Source organism: Macadamia integrifolia, chromosome 8, assembly GCF_013358625.1.
Source record: "Macadamia integrifolia cultivar HAES 741 chromosome 8, SCU_Mint_v3, whole genome shotgun sequence".
NCBI lineage: Eukaryota > Viridiplantae > Streptophyta > Magnoliopsida > Proteales > Proteaceae > Macadamia > Macadamia integrifolia.
The window spans coordinates 13,959,204-13,980,340 of record NC_056564.1 but is presented as its reverse complement, the minus strand read 5'-3'; the positions used below and the strand labels follow the sequence as shown (position 1 = coordinate 13,980,340).

General features: G+C 37.7%; 1 protein-coding gene across 4 annotated transcripts; it reads right to left on the bottom strand.

Annotated features, from left to right (window-relative positions):
* Positions 1-1,503: 1,503 nt before the first annotated feature.
* Positions 1,504-20,583, bottom strand: LOC122087262 (armadillo repeat-containing protein 8-like). 4 transcript variants are annotated; one of them, XR_006142728.1, is made up of 9 exons: positions 20,137-20,583; positions 11,270-11,989; positions 8,289-8,384; positions 8,101-8,184; positions 3,081-3,315; positions 2,817-2,977; positions 2,341-2,622; positions 2,003-2,240; positions 1,504-1,931 (listed from the first exon to the last, which is right to left on the bottom strand). XR_006142728.1 is itself a non-coding variant. In XM_042656330.1 (8 exons), exons 1-8 carry the CDS (start codon positions 20,464-20,466, stop codon positions 2,184-2,186), a joined length of 1,965 nt encoding a protein of 654 aa, XP_042512264.1. In that variant the 5' UTR covers positions 20,467-20,583; the 3' UTR covers positions 1,504-2,183. The 4 variants fall into 4 exon arrangements, 1 of the variants encoding a protein (XP_042512264.1); XR_006142729.1 differs by having other exon boundaries at positions 1,504-1,867; XR_006142730.1 differs by having other exon boundaries at positions 1,504-1,733.
* Between the last annotated feature and the right edge of the window lie 554 nt (positions 20,584-21,137).

The window sequence follows — 21,137 nt, the reverse complement described above, 5'->3', positions numbered from 1 at the left end:
TCTCCACCCTTCGAGTTCTGACTCTTAGGAACAATCCCCTTGGAGGCTCTATCCCTGAGCCATTATCCAATCTTAGTAGCCTCCGTATCCTAGACCTCTCCAAGAGCAAACTTGTTGGGAGCATTCCCTCAAAGTTTGGAGATCTAATAGGAATGATCGAAACACCCAATACATACTCAACCATATCATCAGAGTTGTTCACATTCTCAATCGAATTCCAGGACTTGATTGTGAATTGGACGAAAACAGTCCAAAGTCTAAGTAGTCACAGCCTTGGTATGTACTCCTTACTGGACTTGTCAAGCAACCAGTTTTCTGGAGAAATCCCCGACTCCCTTGGTGAGCTCAGAGGCCTAAAGTCTCTAAACTTATCTTACAACCAACTCTCAGGAATAATTCCGAAGAGTCTGGGGAAGCTAGAGAAAATAGAGTCACTGGACTTATCACATAACAAGCTTTCTGGTGAGATTCCACCCACATTTGCAGAGCTTCAAATGCTGAGCACATTGGATCTGAGCAACAATAAGCTGGAAGGTCCAATTCCAGTGGGTGAGCAAATGGACACCATGGACGATCCAAATTACTTTGCCAAGAACAATGGGTTATGTGGGATGCAAATCAAGGTGTTGAGTCCAATTTCACCGCCGGAACACGATCATTCACAGGAGAATTCACCGGCAAGAGAGAATGAGGAACTATGGTTTATGTTGGAAGGTGCTGGAATTGGTTTCCCAGTCGGATTTGCCACAACTAGCTATCATGTATGGTGTTGGTTATTTTGGCCACCCAACACCCCAGCGCCACCGTGGCTCCAGCCGTCGCCACCGAGTTCAAGGGTGTGCCACAATTGTTGTGATCACAGTACTATTGTATCACGGTTATGCCCGTGGACTGGCTTTCTTCCATGGTTGAAACTTTGGAAACCATATCTATTATCTTCTGCCATGTTAGTCATCTTCAAAGTGAGAATATCATGTCTGACAATTATACTGTACTGTAACGTAGTTGCTAGGATTGGATATTGAGAATAAGACTAGTTCTCATGAAATAGGGTGGCGGCACTATTTTAACCCACCCCACCCAAAGGTGGGGTAAGGGTGGTCGTGCTTGGAGTTGGATGTGGGTTGAGCTGCTGTTGGGCTAGGGGAGTTGCAAACGATGGTGATGGGGCTGAGTTGGCGAGTAGCACACACACGGAATGCTGGCCTGGAGATGTTCATAAAAGTAAAATTGGAAAATAAAATAAAATATTAACCTCAGTAATATCATTCTGGTTTACTTGGCTATAATTTCTCAAAACGTTAGGCACCCTAGCTGTCATTTACCTATTCGTGACTAACCAAACCATGTGAAAGGCTCATTTGTATAATTCACAATTAACCAAACCATGTGTAAGCTTAAAACCAAAATAGCTTAATACAGGAAAAAGTAAGCATCATGAATGGACTAATCTGACAGCCTAACAATGAGGAAGAGCCAACAGTGACCATCATCAACTTGAACTTTCAAAGGTTGGAAGTGATCTGATGTTCATGCTATATAAATATTGAAATGTTTACAACAAAACACATCAAAGTGGGGATTAACAGATGATTCTCAGCATAGAAGAGATCTTAACAAGTCTGATCACCATCGATAGAAGGATTGACGGCGTTCCTCTCTTTAAGCAGCTCCGAAGGCTCCCTTTGCCTTTCTTAGTGATCCTCCTTTTCTTCTTACCAGAGGAAAGATTGCTTTTGAATTGAAAGGCCATATTATACATTTACAACAGTGTTACTTAGTACAACAACAGGTAGCAACAAAAATATCCGACTTACTGAGATCCGAGATACGTAGATCTTAATCGGATAACCTAAATGGCGAGAACCTGTGTGACACAGACAAGCAAGTTCCTCCATTGCTTAAACTAGCAACTGAAAAACATGCAAGTCCTGCAAGAATAAATGCAGGGATGAATCCTTCAGGAACATCAAGAACTTGATTCTGGTAAGGTAGAACATACCTTTTTTTCTCCCTAAGCCTGTGCCAAAGGCTTGGTGCACTCAATACACTGATACAAATCAGGGCAACACCACCCCCAGTACCAACCAAAGCTGGTTTCACTTCATAGCCTTTGGGGAACAACAATTATACAGAGATTAAGCCAAGCTGCTCTGAGAAATCACACTGTTCAAGAACTGTTCTTATGCTGAGCTGCTTTGAGAAATCACACACTGTTCAAGAACTGTTCTTACTCGAAACTGCAGACACAAATAATGAGTATATATCAAAATGATTAGAGCATTGGAGAAAGCAAATAGAAAAGTGACCATGTTTGAACACAAAAAATATGATGGAGACCTTTGCATCCAGGCAGGGATCATTAACCATTTTCTTTATTTGAGAAATTATGCCTGCATTCTGTAGCCTCCCGACACGATCAGATGCACCAGGACTATCAGGATAAGTAAGATTTACAACACACCAAACAGCAGCAGTGCGTAGCCTACTGTCATTATTTTGCAAAAACTTCATTACAAAAGATTGGGAGCATTCACTGGCTTCAGCTGGAAGGAGCTGATGCATGACCGTTTCTTTATGGAACTCATTCCCAGTTGCAACATTGCCAAGCATGTACATCCCCTAATGAGAAAAATGGCAGAATCTATCAGAATTCAGAAACAAAACTGACACCTATGGAGGAAAGAGGTTTCCCCCCTTTTCATCTGATTAGGTGTGTGGAAGCTTTAATATGAACAACTAATTAACAAGCTTGATAGTAACCATCTCCAAACACCTCCACCCCAAATTTAAAAATGAAAATACCAAGTCTTCACCTGTATGCAGACTTCTGGTTTCAAAGAACGCCACAACTGCCTTCCAACAGCATTTATAATATTACCATCATCTGCTAACACATGCTCAATGCAGTTGATACACCCATCGACAAGATTGCGTACAAGTGCAATAGATTGCTCCTGGATAAGAGGCTCTGGATCTGCAGTATAAATGCAATCAGAGAGTTGCACAGGTTCAGAGATACATCAATGTCAAATTGGAATTGGATTTTGAAAACTGGCTAAAATAGAGCAACATATTACCACAGACGAGGCTCACTAATGTGGATGATGTCAGCTCCAGAAGAATGTCTTCTCTGCGAGTTTTATCCGCATGGAACATCAAGTTCCTCAAAGCCCAGACAGAATTTAACCTCAGGGCAGAATCCATTGATTTGGATAGCCTAACAAGCTCTTTCACACCTCCACACTGGATGAAAATTAACTTACGGCCTGTGAAATCAACGACAATGTTGCTGGTAGCACCAAGAGCTGCAACCTGAACACATTATTGAGGCAAATCAGATGAGCAATCTTCTCAGTTCCACGATTCGGTATTATTGAAATGCTCAAGTTCACATTAAGATTATCTTCACGCTGACGCAATTGTAGACGAGATTCAAATGAATCAACAAGTCATATATTTGGGTCTCATAGTGGTGTTTATACTATATATTGCAGGGAAATTCATTCATGTGTGTGTTTGGCACAACAGAAAAAGGTGATGTAAGCTAAGGATGGGGAACACCTTTGCTAAAGAAAATGAGATCCTTCATCACAGAAGTTGGAATCTTTTGCCAAGCCGCAGAGGATTACAAAGCATATCAGCAGTTTAACAACTTTAACTAGCTTGTTTTCAAATGGCTAACAAAAAAAAATAAAAAATTACTATGTTGTTAAATCAAGTGGGACTACAAACCGCCTTAATCAGTACTGAATCTGGCTAGTAAAATTGCTATAGCAGGTTCTTGTAATAACACAACAAAGATAGAACTGCACTCCACGAGAACAATCATTAGGCACCACAAAGAATCCATGGGCCAAGACATGAAAAACTCTGATGGATCTTCAAGATTTATCCATTTCATCAGATATAGCAATTGAGTTCCCCAACTAGATGAGCTGACAATAAGTAGAATCAAGCACATTTTTAACCTCTAAAAAATTCTCTGACCCAAACATTCTGTAAATAATAAAAAAGGAAAAAAGAAGAAGAAAAGAGAAGAAAGGAGAAGAGCAAGAGATGGCAGTAACCTTGGAAGTCAAAACCTTGTGTTGAGACTCCCACTTCATTCAATATTATATATATATATATATATATATAATAGGACATAACCCTACGAACAGCATAAAAGGAAATACACTTGAAGAAATAAAATAAAGACAGCCGATGGAGAATCGAGATTAGAGCCTAGCCCCCTCAATTGATGACTTCTAACACATACTAAGGATACAAATTGGGCATGGCAAATGTTCTATTTGCTGCATTTTTGTTATCTTACACAAAGTGTTGGACACAAGTCACAGAACACATGTTTCAAGTGTCCATATAACATAAACGAGAACCCTATGATGGCAATCTGTTGGGGTTAAGCACGAAGAGAAATGCCATTGTTTTATGTTAAAGAAGGATAAAAGGTAAAGGGAAATTGTTGGGTTTAGAATGAAATGGTCTTGGGATTTTAAAAATGCGTCAAGGGTTTTGTGAAGGTAGAAGTAGGTCAACAGGGACTGTAACGGGTTCTGTGATATGTGGAAAAAAAGATTAGTGCAGGAAAACCACAATTTAGCTAGGATTTGCACGTTACGACTTACAAGTGCAATTTGAAAGTGATACGATGGAGAATTAGGGGGGAGGGTTATGAGATATGGCAATGGAAATGGATAGGGTATGGATAAAATAAAGGGAAAAAACAATAATAGAAGAGGAATAAGTAGCTGAGCTACAACTTACGTAGCGTTTATTGGAAGTGTTAACTAGCTCTGGAACTCAACTGTACCATCCATAAAAGCGCTGACGTAGAGCAATAATTCAACTTTGATTTAACAAACATCAATTCAACTACACAGCTAAACCACCCCCTCACCTTTATATAGGTTACAAAGTTTTGTACAATATATCCCAGACAAACATTTACTTCTACTATGAGTCGCATACAGAATTTAAAAACTCAAAACTGCTTAATCTACTAAAAGCCACAATTAGATACTACTTTCTAAATGAGCCATCCCATTCGGTTTACGAGTCCCAAATGAAAAAATATAAAAGCATATTCTGTGAATACCATACCGAGTGATGCCTGAAATCCGACAAGTTTACGCGTAAATTACCAAGGGGTAATCAGTCCCAGTATGTCATATAGAGAAGCTATGTGTAGCTAAGATGAGTATATTAAAATGGATGTGCGGAAAAAACTAGGAAGGATAAAGTAAGGAACAAGCATATCAGAGTTGATTTGGGAGTTGCCCCGATAAAAAACAAGCTTTGCGAAAGTCGTTTGAGGTTGTATGGCCATGTTCAAAGGAGGCTTGAGGATGCCCTAGTAAGGAGGAGTGATCTGATTCAAATTAAAGGACCCAAAAGAGCTAGGGGCAGACCTAAAATGACCATAGGAGAAGTAGTGAGGAATGACATGCATAATCTCGGTCTTGTCCCAAGTATGACCTCGGATAGAGCCTATTGGAGGGCAAGGATCCATGCAACCCATTTAGCTGAGATCTTCCTAACTTGCTAGGTTGGGCCTCTTTCCTCTTGTTCTAATGCTCCTAGTCTCTTTCCATCTCTTCCTTCCCCCTTTTTCTTTTGGGATTTTGTCTATTTTGTTTTGTATGGATCCAAGCAGTTGACCTCATTAAGTTGGGATAAGAATGAGTTTGTTGTAGTTGTTGTAATCAGTCCCAGTAGGATCCATCATAAGCTAAAAATACATGAATCAAGTTCAGAATCAACAGAAAACTCAGATCTGAGAAATAGAGCTGAATAGAGGAGATTTTGATAACTCACAAACCACGGCTAAGATGGGGCTGAATTTGGTTTGAATACAGATCCTATATAAGGAACAAACCATAAAAAAACTGAACAAATTCTGCTGGCTAGATTGAGACTTATGTTGGTAGCAAGAAAAAAGAAACTTTTGGTGATTCTTCAAGAACTTGAGTTGGGAAGCGTCGGATGATAATCAAATTTGGATCGAGTGGTCCTCCTAAGATCCTCAACAAACCCTCCAAAGGGTTTCAGGATCAGACTTTAGATGAAGGAGATCTTGAAGAAATCAACCGGGTTCCAAAACCCTGATTTTGATGAAATCGATAGGGTGATTTCTGGTTGCAGCATCAGTCGGCCTCAAATAGGTTGCAAATCGTAGTCAAGTCTCTCTCCTAGGGTTACTAACAAGAACCTACAATCCTGCAGTAATCGGAGTATAGATTTGGGAGATACAACACTCTGTAACTAGAATTGGTAGTCTGGTTGTGTGCTCTTCTGTTCAACAATGGTTGGGGCTCTGTTCTCACAATAATAATGAATAAATAGAAGAAGAAAAGTGTAGAAATAGAGAATAGAAGTATAGAAGAGATAGATGCGGGGAGGTAGACTCTCTCAGTCCTGGGTCTCTCACCCACAGTTATCTTAGCTATTGAAACATCTATCCCAAGAACAAACCAGCAAGCAAAGCTCACAAAATTTCATTAATCAACTTGTCTCAAACCTTACAATGGTTGGCTTTAAACAGGCTGAGCCAAAGCCTTACAAAAAGGGAAGTAACAAAAAAGTAGAAGGAAACTAACAGAAAAAGGAGACAAAGAAACTCCTCTAACAAGTAACTAACCTTGCTTGTCCTAGACTAAGTAACTAAAAAGGAAAGACAATATACTGTTTGACAAAATAGAAAATAAAGGAAAAAGGAAATAAATATTCTAGCAACTGTGCACTCCATGTAGCTTTCTGTCCAAGACATAAAAACAGTATAAGAAAATAGGCACTATTTTATAATATCATAAAACTATTAGCAGCATCTCTTCCAAGCCAGCTGTCAAAATTGGACCCAAAGGATCTGTTCACATGAACAGTACACGTAGCAATTTGGCTGGCTCAATTGGGGAGAAAAATAAGGCTGGTTCCATGGCTGAAACTGAACCAGAATTGAACACAAAATTTGGCCAGCTTACGCTCTCCTTTTGACAGCTTGATCGACATTAATGCCTCCCCAAGTTGATGCAGGTAAATCAAATTGGGCTTATTTTAGGGGGAAACAAGCTTTGTGTTGGTTTTTATACATGTTGGGGTTTGGTCCAATTTTTTGTAATGGCCACTTTAATGAGGGTAGGCATAAGGGATTTACTTTATTAGTTTAATTTGAGTGTTTATATTATACCTGTTATTTCTTTAGGCCTTGGGTGGTGATTTGTAGGTCCCTATCCTATCTTCTTCTCATCCTAGTTGCTGAACCTCAGGTTAGTACAGAATTTCTTCAGTTTCTGATTTACTAGTTCGAGTACTTAAAATCTGCTGGATTGGTGCTCCAGCAAGTTCAGTATATTCTGACCATTCATATTTAATCCTCAATTAGTGCTCCAGAAAGTTCAGTATATTTTGACCATTGAATGCTCTTGTTCTTCAGTTTCGTTGTACAAGTGAAACTCTTCAATATCTCCCAATTCAACCATCAGGATTGGCTGCGGTTTTAGTATGTCGTTCCCCTTTTTTAACATACCCTTCGACCAGCATACTGGCCAGATCTGACAATCTGATACTCTGATGTATGAAATATCTTAAATCCGGTTCCTACTTTCCTGAACTCTCTTTTGGATCCGTGAAACTACTCTTAGAGATCTTTCTCCCTTTTTGGAAGATACAGGAGCGAAACAATCAAATTATTGATATTGGAAGACCCAAAAGATTCTTCCAATGTATCATTTTTGGGTCCAATGGAATTCATAGGTACAGGAAGAAGCCCCATCAATAGAGTGTGAGTCTGGAAATTTCTGTTTGTTTCTAAACAATAATGTCCTTAGTGACTCAAAACCATATAAGAACTTCTTAATCTGATGGAAATATTTGATCAAATTCCATAATTCAAAGCATTTAAAAAACCATTCATTACCGCAACACACTTTTAACCATTGCAACTTTCAGTTTGTAATACTTGGCAATGAACGATATGCATAGGTAATTGACTCAAAGTTATGCCTAGAGAAAGTGATGGAACACAAATAATCATAATGTAACCTTTAGCAGTCCAAAGTCTAGCAAATTATTCAAAAGGAAAGTGACTATAATACAAACCTGGACTGAGGTGGAAGGGTCGCTCAAAAGTCGCACCAGAGAAGTGACAATCATTTTATTCATAAAGCAACCTGCACTCAAGTTCTGATGAACATTCTATTAGCAAAGCCTCTAGCAGACCTCAGAAGGGTTTTAATTTCACCAAAAAAAACAAAAAAACAAAAAAAAACAGCATTTCTTTCACTAACCTTGACTGAACGAGAAATATTTCTCATACAGATGCAAGCCGCAATACGCACATCCAGACTATCATGATTCATCGCATCAGTTACCACATTCAAGACCTAGAATTTCATGAAAATGAGTGATAAATCATAAGTAGATCATGCATGCATAATTTCATACAAATGTATTCCAATTAATTATCTGCAAAAGTAAATGCCAGGCACTTATTCAATCACAGATAATAACACTTTCTTCCTTGTGTCTTTATTCTTTGAGAGATGGAAGAGTTATTTACTTCAAAGGGAAGATAACCTTTAGGAGAAAAATTTTCTCAAGTATGCATCCATAGATATTCCAGTCTGCTGTTCGTGAAAGGCAGGTTCTTTTCAAGGATTAACTCTTTTACCTATTCCCACCACATGCCCCCTGCCCAACATCGATTGCCAACATAATGCAGTCTCACAAACGACCCTCGAATGCTACTGCTACTCTCTATTCTGAACCGATTTCCAATAATTTGACAAAAGTACAGTGCCCTAACAAGGAGGACAGAAGGGGCTAGCAAAAAAAAAAAAAAAACATAACCAACACACACTTCGACATTAAATGTTTGTTGTTAATCAAGTAACTCAACAATGTTTGATGTTTAAGGATTAAAGTGAACAACACCACATCAAGTTGTACTGGAATTAGGAACAAGGGAGGCAACCTTGGCAGCGATGTCACCTAAACATCTATTCTAAGGCTATGCTTGGAAGCCAAGAACCAAGAAAAAAAAATTTTTTTTGAGAGAGAGACATAAAAAAATTATTGTGTAATCATGAATTTTGTATTATTATGTCTTAAAATTGAATTTGAGGAGAGAGATAGACACATAAAAAAAATTATTGTGTAATCATGATTTTTGTCTATTATGTCTTTTGTACTATTTTCTTTTCTTCTCTTTTCTTGGATACCAACATAGCCTAAGGTCCCATTTGATTAACATGAACAGATTGTACATGATTGCAAATGAGGGCTTTTCAGAGTTCATAGATTGGAACAGTAAATGCATAGGAAGCATATGCTAGAATTGGAAATTTTCCTCATATACCTAAGTTGGTTCATAATATTGAGGTGATTGCAAAAGAAAACCTTGGAATCAAACATTAAAGCTCCTTTTCAATCGTTCTTTTTCTTCATTTTCTGCTCTGACTTCCTATCCTAAGTTGTGTTCCTATCTGATTTATCCAATAAATCTATTCTAATTGCCTATTTACTGAGGTCGAATTTTGGTTTTGTAATCATGTTCTTGAGTGTCCTATTGTCAGTACAATTTTTATTTTTTTTCATTTTTTAGAATTTACATCAGATTGATCTGAAACTTTAATATTCTGTTCTCCCTAATTAAAAAAGGCAATTGAACATAATTTGGATCCTGAATTATTGATCTAGTGATTTTTACATTTCTCCTAATTTGCTTTTCCTTTTTCCCTACGATCTCATTGCAAGCCGATCTCCCACTGGGTCTCAGTGGTTTGAGGTTAGGACTGCTTTATTAACAGGGCATCATAGCACTTCCTGTTGAAGCTAAAGGTAGAACCATAAGCCAGCTAAAGTTGACTTCCTGTTTAAATACTTCTTTTATTATTTCTTGATGAACACAGAGTTCTCACCAGTTTAATTGATCGGCACCAAACTAATCTTAATCACTTTAATCAATGAGAAATCACTCCTCGAACAATAACCAAACAAAATCAAACTTTAAGAGGAAGAAAAAAAAATTTGACACAAAAAATTATCAAAAGACAAAAACCCAAGCAGAGATGTAAACTTTGGGAAAAGGCTGGGCACGCTTCTGTGGTGCCCAGCCTGTGTCACTCTCTCTTCCTCCCCTTTGGAAATGACCTCCATGCCACTCCCCATCCTGCCCTCTGGCAGCATGCCCAACCCTCTTCCATAAACTTTATACAATTTTATCTATGCATACCTTGTTATCAAAGACCTCCAATGAAACTTAAAGGGGTATAATAAAGATTAATCTATGGTTTTAATTTTTTATTTATTCTATTTTTTCTTTCATTTTTTAAGAGTTGAAACAATCTTTTTCTTTCCTTTATCATGGGGGCCGGTAAGGGGGTGACCTTTTGACATTATTTTCCACCTTATCTACCTTTGCCTAGTGAGAGGATCCCCCCCACCCTTTTAGAACGTCCTTTACCAGAAAGGGAGGGCTCAAAGTTGGGTTTTTCAAAATTTTGGCCAAGGTCAAACTACTATCTCACTCTATTTCTAATTTTCTCATTAGTTACACTATCGTATTTTCCCCTTCTGTATTATAACAATCAATCTGGCAGTTGTACTGGTCAACATAGTAGTCATGGCATCTAGGCGACCCCAAGAATTGGAGGGGGCTTGGATGCAAAGTGTTCAAGGCCCCCGCCTAGACTACCTAAGGGACAAAGGTACCAGGACGCCTTGATAACTGTGGTGGTCAATTCATGACTCCAGGTTCTGACCTCTTTGTCAGCTGGTTCATGTTAATTGACATAACCATCCAGTATCATTACAACTATCTGACAAAATGGACCCACTAGCTGATTTAAACAATTTGGACTAAACCAAGCTACATAATACCAACTAGGAACTCTGCATTCACAAAAAGGAAATAAAATAAATCAATGTTTGGGATGGAAGCTGGGACTTCCTGGTCAACTTTAATCAGCTTTGTTGTATTTCTTTCAATTGACCAACATCAATGCAAAGAAAACAATTCCTGAAAGTGAACATAACAAACTTCCAAACTAATGAATACAAACTTCTCATTGTTCAGCTGCATGCAATGAGAGAATCATATTTCTCAGTCCTTATTGGTCTTCACTCTTCAAGGCACAAATGCGACACGGTTCTATACAATTGAACTATTCAATGAGGAGGAATAGGATATGTGATTATTCAGAAGAAAATTAAAGAAAAAACAAGTAATCAACAAATGTAGGTAAACGTCCCCTGTGAAGTGACAAACCTGCAGTGAGATGAATCTAGACCTGCATATTTCCATCTTTGAGCATAGTTCACCTAATGCCAGCAAGATTCCTTGTAAACGTTTGACTTGTACTGAACCCTTATGCAAGAAGTTGCAAAGTCTATCAACAGCATCAACCTCAAAAGCCAGTTTCTGTAGATCCTCCTTGTCTGCAATTAGATTCGCCAAAGCAAAAGGAGCTTCATCCCCAACTTGATCAGGCTCTTCAAGAAGCTCAACCAATATCAAGATCAACTTAGTATTTGTTCCGATGTCTTGAAGATAGCAAGGAAAAGCATTTCCTATAACAATCAAGCAAATGCAGGCAAGCAATCTTGTACGGGGGTTCCTGTCCTTTGTTAACTCAGTTATAGTACTCAAAACTGTTCCTCCCTCAAGTTCCACAAGCTTTGAGATGACATCATAGTTGTTCTTGACAATTGCTGCCAGAGAATCTAAGCTAGCATCCCTCTGATTCAAAGAACCTTCAAGCAGATAGATAAGCCTCTGTACAACTCCAGCATCACACAATGCCTTTTGCTCTACATTTGTCCCACAAGAGTGTGTAATAATGCTTGCACCTAGTCCTGTAACATTCTCATTATCACTGTTCAGAAGTGAAATAAGAAACTCCATGTTTTCTCCTTGAAGGAAATCATATTTTGGTGCCAGTTTTGACTGAAAAATCATTCTCAGGGAACGGGCACCAGCATCCACAACCTGAAAGAATAAAATGAAGAATAACATAAACAAAAATTCATGGGTCTACACCAAGGGGAAAAAAAGGTAATTTTATGAAAAAAGTCCACGAAAGCATTTAATTTCATAAAAAATATGAAGCACATGAAGTTTGATAGGAAGAAAGTAAAAGAAGGGAAAAAAAAAAAAAAAAAAAAAAAAAAAACAAAAAGAGAGACAACTGATTCTGTTTTTCTATTGATTCTCTTGCCAAACAAACATAGCTTAAGTTATACTGCATCATTGTGAGAAAGCATCATACCATGCAACTCCATAGAGCAGCATCAGCGGATAGATAAAGTAAAACTTTCCTGGACCTATTGATTTCTTCCCATAGCTTTCCAACCTATTAGGTATGTTCAAACTGAAGACAAGATAAATTATGGCCAATAGAAGACATTTCTCAAGCAAGAGTACCATCTTATTCACAAAATAAGCTTCTAAAAGTAGTCAGAGGCATTGATAATGGATTAAATGGAGACATCTTAGCAATGCCTTGGTACTACTATAGTACTACACATAAAACTAGTGAATAGAAACAGTGGATAGCACCTTTTTCTAACTAATGGAACAAACTTAAAATAAAATAAAAAAGGAACCCTCATAAGCCCATGAACTTCATTGTGATATTGCAACCTCAATAAGGTGATTGAAATCACATGCAATTTCTGAGCACAGACATGAATTACACAGATGCAGAGTTTGCATGCCTGAAAGTCCTAACCAAGTTGGAGCGAGTTTAGGTGGAGAGACAGAGCTAGAACCCTACCAAGGAAGCAAAATCACAAGCAGTGCAGACTAGCAAGAAATTGGTGCTGATGATTTTGCAAATTAGTTTTTCTTAGACAAAGAGTTTAGGGAGTGAGGTGGTCTAGTGGCTTCAATTATGTTAACAGTGATTTGGTTCTTGGTGAGGTGTAAGAGAGGGTTGGTTTGAAAGTAGGTACGTATTTTATGTTTCTCTTTGTAGAGCACTCTATAAAGACTTTGCTTTTTGGTTAGCCCTGTGGAGGACTGCTTTAGCCATGCCTTTTCTTTTGGGTTGTTCATTTGGGAGGGGAAGGAGAAAATGATGCAGATCATACATAGAAAGAGGAAGAGGTAATGGATTGGTTCGTCATTGAACCAAAATTTATCCAAACCATTAAGGATATTTTGTAATTTTTTTTAAGGAAGTTCATTACCTTGGGGATTTGAGAATTACTAGTTTCCTTTTCCTTGATTGATTTAGTTACCCATTTTGATAAGAATTGTTAGTTGTTTCATTTTCAGGAATCTTTACTTTTCTTTATACATGCATGCGAAGGACAATTAGATGAATAGAATGAAATATAAAGTTTTGTTTGGGTGTTGCCGGCGTGGCCTGAACATCTGTTGGCTGAGTGTTTTTTCTCCCCTCTTCTCTCTCTCAGCCTCCCAATCGAATCAGGTTTCCCTTCTCTCAAGTGAGTCCCTTTCTCCCCTTCTCCTTTCCTTGTTCTGGCCAACGAGATTCACATCCCACTGTGTTGACCACTGATCTCCCTTATCCCTATTCTGTTCGTCTGAAAACTCTGAGATATCAGTCCTTACCTCTAGGTGATTCTACTTCTAAATCCCCAAGTCAAAATCTAGCTGGAGTACTGACTTATTGTTTGGAAACCAAATCTGGTTAAAGACTTATCGTTAGACCGGAGTTGCAAAAATTCTCTGCTTAAGTTTTTGATTTCTGGGCCTCTAATGGATTGGATTTCAGAGGAATAGGAGTTGTGATCCTTACCCTGGAATTTCAGCTTGAACGGACCTTGTATGAGAGAGATTCCTCATTCATAAGACTCCCCATCTCTGTTGGTTCTTGTTCTTACCTCTTCTCGTTGGAGTTTGAAGATGAATTGGTGACAACCTATTGTCACCATATCGCGTCCTTTACAAAAAATACCCCTCCTATTTACTTTAATCCTGTTCTATTGTTAATTTGTGTTACTTCCAAGATTGTCCCTCTTCTTCATTTAGTAATTCCCACTCTATCTTCTCCTCCCTTATCTTCTTAAGTAAGCCTTTAAAATTCTGGTTGACTACAGAATTGCCATCCCCTTTTACCCCTCCTATTTACTTCAATCCTGGACTGCATCATTTCGTATCAGAGCCAAACCTGACCATGGATACCTACGTTTTCAAGACCAAAGTTTGTTTGCCAACAAAATAACTTCTATTTTACTCGTAAATGATAGGCAGAGTGACAATTTCATCCCGCAGTCTATGATGGAGATGTTATCAAAGAATAACGAGATCATTATTGAATCTAAGGATAATTTCTTCGTTGAATTCACAATTTCCTAAAATTGTGCTCGTGCTTATTATGAAGTGTTTGATTCTTCTAAGTGCATTATTAAAATGGTTCGAAAGTGGTTGGAAGCACAAAGGGGCGTCGTTGATCAGTACAAAAAAAATTTCACCTTATAACCTTCACACATGCACCAGATATTTGTTCTTCAAGGATTGTGATGCAGCCTCATTGGTGGCTACGGATCAGGAGAGTTGAACACTCTATAAGGTGTATGAGAGCATTGACTCATACACAAAATATAAAAACAAATGCAACAAGGGAAAAAAAAAACAAACTATTGTACTCTTCAAGAAACAATAGAGGGTTGAGAAAGCTGAACTCTTCTAGGTTTCAGAGGGTTGAAGTCTTCAAGGCATAGTTGTCACAGCGACAAGGTGAACCAAGGCGTTGGAGGGCTACCTAAGCGCTTAGGCGATAAGTCGCCCGCCTTAAGGCGAACAAGGAGACCAAGTGTAATTTTTCATTTTCCCCATCTTTTCTAATGCTATTTAGTATGCTACATATACTTTGTCTCATCAAAAATCAACATTAACCCACATCAAATCATAAAAAATCAACATTTAGTCACATTAAGTCATCAAAAATGAACATTAAGAGAAATGCTCTTGTTCTATAATAAGTTTGACTGGTCAAATGATTTCATGTTGACATAAGACTTTGTATTAGGTATAGCACAAAAACCATCTGTCCAACAAGTCTAAGATTACTTAAATCTGAGTTGTAATGACAAAGTTATGTTCTAGTCAAACTTATTTTAAAGTGCATGAATGTTGTTAAATTGCCTGAATGAAAACAATTTTATGAAAAAAAAAAAAGATTATATTACAAAACTTTTGATTTTTAGCAATGTTTTGCCATGATACGATTTATAAAATATTCAGAATTGAGAAAAACCCCAACGCTTTAAAGTTGAAAATCGCCCCTATAACCAAAAATCTAGTTTTCGTTCTTGAATTGGGGGGTTGACTTTTTATCCTTTTAGAATTTGATTTTTAAACAATTTTTATTGGATTTAAATAGGTGGTATTTTCGTATTTATGAATAATATCTTTTTTTTTTTGATAGGTTTTTTATATGATGCGTGACGCCCAGAAATAATATCTTAAGTAAATGAAAGAACGTTAAATGATATTTGGCATAAATAAGTGCCAAAATATAAGGCAACATGCAATGCAATATGGCGACAATCGCCTATGCCCCAGGCAAGCCACTTGGATGCCAAGGCAACACCTTGACAACTATGCTTCGTGGTTCAAAGATCTTAACTGAGAAATCAATTAATCAAATATTCACCACCTCAATGAGCATAGCTCTTACATATTTATAGCAAAAGGAAACTTTAATTATCTAGCCTCTAATCTATCAATCCTAAGGCTAAGATTTCATAGAGACAATAACCTAATGAAGGTAACCTTTACTACGGTGGGTTCCTTGGCGAAAAAGGTATACGAAAAATAAAAACCAAATAAATGGGGAAGGAGATTCCTTAATTTGGATAGGTTAGATGCTCCCTTGATTGTGATCTCCAATAAGTCAACTCCTTCCAAAAAAACGTACTTTGGAAGATATCCTTCATGAAACGATTCTTGTCCAACAATACTTTCCACAGATAGAACTAATCTCTCAATAAATAAATAAAATCCAAATCGGTATTGGCTTATCAATATTGGATTCTCTAAAAAATGGACAATTGATTTGGTTGAGATATTCCTCAAATAAACTAAATCGGCTAGGGGGGAAAGACTTTCCATTTTGGTGCTAATAATGCTGCTCAAATTCCTGAAACGGGAACCTGACATACATGTTGGCACCAAAATCATAGACCGGAATTGTGACCTCCTCGACGGAAAGATAGATGGTGTCCAAAACTGTTTTGATGCAAGGAAAACAATCATTTAATTTAAGAATTGCTATCTCTCATGTTGTGTCCAGAATTGATGTGAACTTCTGTCGAATCTGATTCGACAATTTCACAAATGTTGCAATTGACGATCTCCTCATCCAAGTATCCGTCGACTATTGAAGGTCACTTAAATCAACCAGGGTGGTGAATCAATCGTGCTCAATGTTGATTGGTATAGCCAAACTTGCAATTTCAGGTTCATCATCGTCTTCGGTGTCGACTTGTAAATCCAAACTTGTAATTTCTGGATCATTATCGTTGAAGCTCGTATCCCATATTGGTAGATTCCAATCAAGGGATCTGTGTTGATGAGTACTCCTCACTCGAACTGGCATTTGACTCCTTGAAGGCGAAATGTAAGCATCAAATGTCTCCTCAATCGGACTCGGACATCGCAAATTTTTGTTTGAAAACATAAAGCCCAACATCGACCTGTATTTGTAGCACTTGCACGAGTGCCACTTTCCATCCAAATTTTCAAAAGATGTAGCGGAAAAGACATACGCACTTACATTCCATCTTAGCAGTACTCACAGTACGTATAATGATCCATACTTGGTTGTTAGTGACGTACCCATCTATACTTCAGCTTCTTCTAAATATGAGTGTCACCATTCACCAACAACCCATGTTTGAACACCTCAATTATTTGAGCTGTAGGCACACTGCTTGATGAAATTGGCAAGTATGAAACGGTAATGCAAATTCAGCTTTGCACAATCAACAACAGGAACAAAGATTTCGTACTGTTCCCGTTTGATCCAGGTGGATGCTATGCATTTGTGAGGGACCACAAGATTTTGGGGACGAATTCTTTTAACCAGGAGGGTATGATGCAAGCCCAAGTCTGTACTCTAACATAGGAAAGATTGCTTGAAGGATCGGAATTTGGGCAGCATTGTCTGCACCAAAATGGCAATTCTTTCCCCCTTAGGTGATTTGGTCTATTTAAGGAATGCCTTTCTTCTTCTTATTCGTAGAATATCTCAATCGAATCAATTGTCCATATTTTGGAGAATCCAATATTGATACGTCAATATCGATTTGGAGTTGATTTTATTATTGAGAGATTGGTTCTATCTTTGGAAAGTATTATTGGACAAGAATCAATTCAAGAATGGTATCTTCCAAAGTACTATTTTTGGAAGGAGTTTGGATTGTTAGAGAATACAATCAAGGGAGCAACTAGCTAGCTGAATTAAGCAATCATCTTCCCCTCACTAATTTGGTTTTTATTTTTAGTATTCTTTGTGCCAAGGAACCCACTTTAGTAAAGGTTACCTTGTTTAGGTTTATTCTCTATGAATTCTCAACCATAGGATTTAGGTTTTTATTGTTTAATCCTAGCCATAAGTTAATAATAATTAGGCTTGAGATAAGGTTTCTCTTTTCTATTTACATGCAATGCTTCCAATAGCAAAAATGGTGAAGAATGGAGAATTGAATTTGATTGAAACAGTAACTCTGAGTATATAAATCGGAACCTTGAAGTGTTTTACCCCCGTAACCCTAGAAAATTACGCCACATCCTTGAAGAGTTGCAATCTTCCCGTGTCCTTGAATAGTCATGTTAAACCCCCTTGAAACCTAGAATACTTTCACTACAATCTAGGAGAACTGAAGTTTTTACCCTATGCACTTTTTTTCTTTCTCTCTTGTGTTCATGTAGTTCAACTGCACACCTAGAAGAGTGTGTCTTGACTCTCCCGATCCGTAGCTTCTAATGAGTCTGCATCAGATTAATTGATAAAGCATCCTAAGAACCAAAGGAGGTGGCACCAACAGTGCAACCACATGATGAGTTGAAAGAGGATGAAATTGCCAACATGATATTGGTTAACCTTTCTTCAATCAATCATAATGCTAGTAGCCAGTGGTTAAAGGAGGTAACCAATTACAACTGAAGGTGCAAAAGAATAATCCCCCGTGAAAAAAAGAACCACTTCTACAATAGTAATCAAATCTCAGAGATTCATTATAAGATCCAAAAAGCTGGCCTATAAGCCTATTAGAATTTGTATAGCATTGTTACAATCAACTGACCACTACAACTCTTAAAGTTAAGTACAGGAAATAAGATATCCTAGTACTATAAGGCATAACTCAGAAAAATGTAAACACTGAAGGACAAAAGTTCAAACAATACAATACTACTGTTGCATTATACTAATACACCTATCCAAGTAGTGTTTTGGCTTTTTGGCTGGATCTGAATCTTGCTCCATAGCTTTGCAATATTTAAAATAAAATAAAATCCCAGTACTATTAAGAAGCAAGGAACGATAGGATATTCAGAAATGGTTGTGATCTAATTGCTGCCAAAATCTCAATCCAATATGCTCCATTTCAGCAAGATGGGCAGTAAAACTTGAATAGTTCTGAGTTATATTGGCTGAATCCACTGTCACAAATTGCGAAGAGGTAGTAAAATCATCTCCCTTGAGCGTGCTTGGTGAGCATGAGTGGACAGCGCCTCCAGCTGGTATGTGGAAACACAAATTTGATGGAAACTATATGGGGAGTACAGATCAGAAGGGATTGGGGGTAATTAGAGATCTATTAAAGAAACATTTTATGGTTCATTCAAGACCCACAGGTGTTGGCAGGTCCCATATCAGCAGACAGAAGCTATTATTTTTATACTTTCACTTCTCCCATTGTTAGAGCTACATAAGGTTTAGGTATATAGTGCTCTGAAGCTGGTTATTAGGCTGATGAATGGAAGATGGACTAATAGAAATTCTTTGGATTTCAATAAGTTCAGAGGGAAATACAGAATCCACTTGAAAACTTTAATTACCATATTTAGTAAGATTTTAAGATAGTTGTACAATTATGGTTACAAAATTTTTATACAATAATGGTAATAATAGTTCATGTTTTCATTTTAAATGAATTCCACTTCATTTCCCTCACTTGCAACCAGGTTGAGTCAAAGCATAAAAATTTTGAGATGAGGATTTGCCAATCTTAAAACCCTGCTTTTCAATCCTAATAATCAATTTATCATTTTTGTGAATTCATATACCCTAAATATATGTTTACATAGATATGAAACATGTACTTCCCAAAAAGAATCATTCTAGGGAATCAGGATACCAGACAAGCAAACACAGATTATATTGTTCATACATTAACACTTCTACAAAATAGTCTCTATTTCAGCAATCCTATCAAAACCATTGAATGTTCAATATGGGTCCCACAATTTAAATGTGCTAGAAATCCAATTTGTTATTCCATGGTTAAAATTATTTCTTCTAAAAGCTAACGAAAAAATTTCTTGTTGCCTCCTATTCAAACTATGGCAAGATACGGGCTTGGTAATTCACAAATAACCTATTATGCAGAGCAAGGGCGGTAGGACTATTGTAGGGAATCCCTAGAGTTGGCTGCAAGTCAAAGTAAAGGAAATATTAATTTCATTTTGTTGGATTTCTTCAAGTTTGAACTGGAATGGCGAAAAATGACCTACATATACATTCAGTTACACATCATAAATCTGAGGGAAATGCCTCTTTTTTAATGGTCTACATCATATTTCCCTTTGGTTGGCCAAATGAAACCTTTCCATAAGCAAGTATTAATGTTAACATGTTTTATGTAGATAGCCAATCTATAACTTTCCATTAATGTGGGCCACATTGCAAAAGCCAATAAACCCTAGCTAGCAACACAAGAAATCACAGTTTTGCTAACATGTTTCACAACTTTCTGATCACACGCTTAAGCGCCATAACCAGCACATACAACTTCAAATGGTACAAGAAGACCACTAATTCATCTACCAACAACTCAACGCAGCTACTCAAGAAGTCAAAACTCAAAAGCCAAACGTTCACAACAATGAACTCATGAAATATAGAACACATTAACGAAATCAAAATGCATGAGAATTACCTTAGCATCCGGATTAGAGAGGGTACGAAACAGGTGAGGGAAGGCTCCGCTGTCAAGAACCGCCTTGACACCAACATCGACGCCGCATGCGAAGCTGCCGATAGCGGCAGCAGATTGGACGAGGAGAGAAACGTCGGATTCCGCTGTATCAGCGAGGATTCCGACGACGGTAGGGACGGCGCCAAGCTTGATGTAAGAAAGCTTCTTGGTTCTGTTTCCGATGATCTGGTTCTTCACCTCTTTTAGGGCTTTCAATTTTGCTTCTCCCTCGCTCGATTTCAGCCGGCCGATCAGTTCCTCCGGTCGGTTGGGGGACTCCGATGCCGGCATTTTCGCCGGAGAAGGATGTGGAAAGCGGATAAATTTGAACCCCCAAAATTTAAAAAGAAAAAAGAAAGGGGAAAAGAAAAAATAGAGAGAGAGAGAGAGAGAGGCGAGTGGCGGTTTTTGATCAGAGGATTGTTTATGTGTAAACGTGGAATCTTTGAGTAAAGAGAACGTTAGTTTAGTCAACCGTGAGATTTGAGACCGATCGTTGACGAGACTTTTACTATTTACACTTTTTATTTTTATTTTTATTTTCATTTTTATTTTTTATTTTTTATTTTTTTTTTGGGAGGGTCTGCTGACTTTGCTCCATGGTGAAGGTCAGTTTAATTTACGCGACAACATCAATGAGAGGTTGGAAAATGACATTATTCATGGAAAAAGAAAAATTCTCTCCAATATCTATGACCCTCTAATAATTCATTCAATGTTTGGAAGAGTTGAACATGAATTCGTAGATATTAGTAGGTGTTAGGATACATGCATGTCCTAGACCTCATGTCTTGAGTGGTGGTTGGAGGGGGAGTTGGGGCCCAAGCAATTGTAGAAGACTCATATCCTTATCCATATGGGTCAAGGTTAATATAATAAGAAACCTACAGGCAATCAATGAGAGATTCGAAAACGATATTATTCATAGAAAAAAGATTCTTTCCAACAACTACCACCTTTCA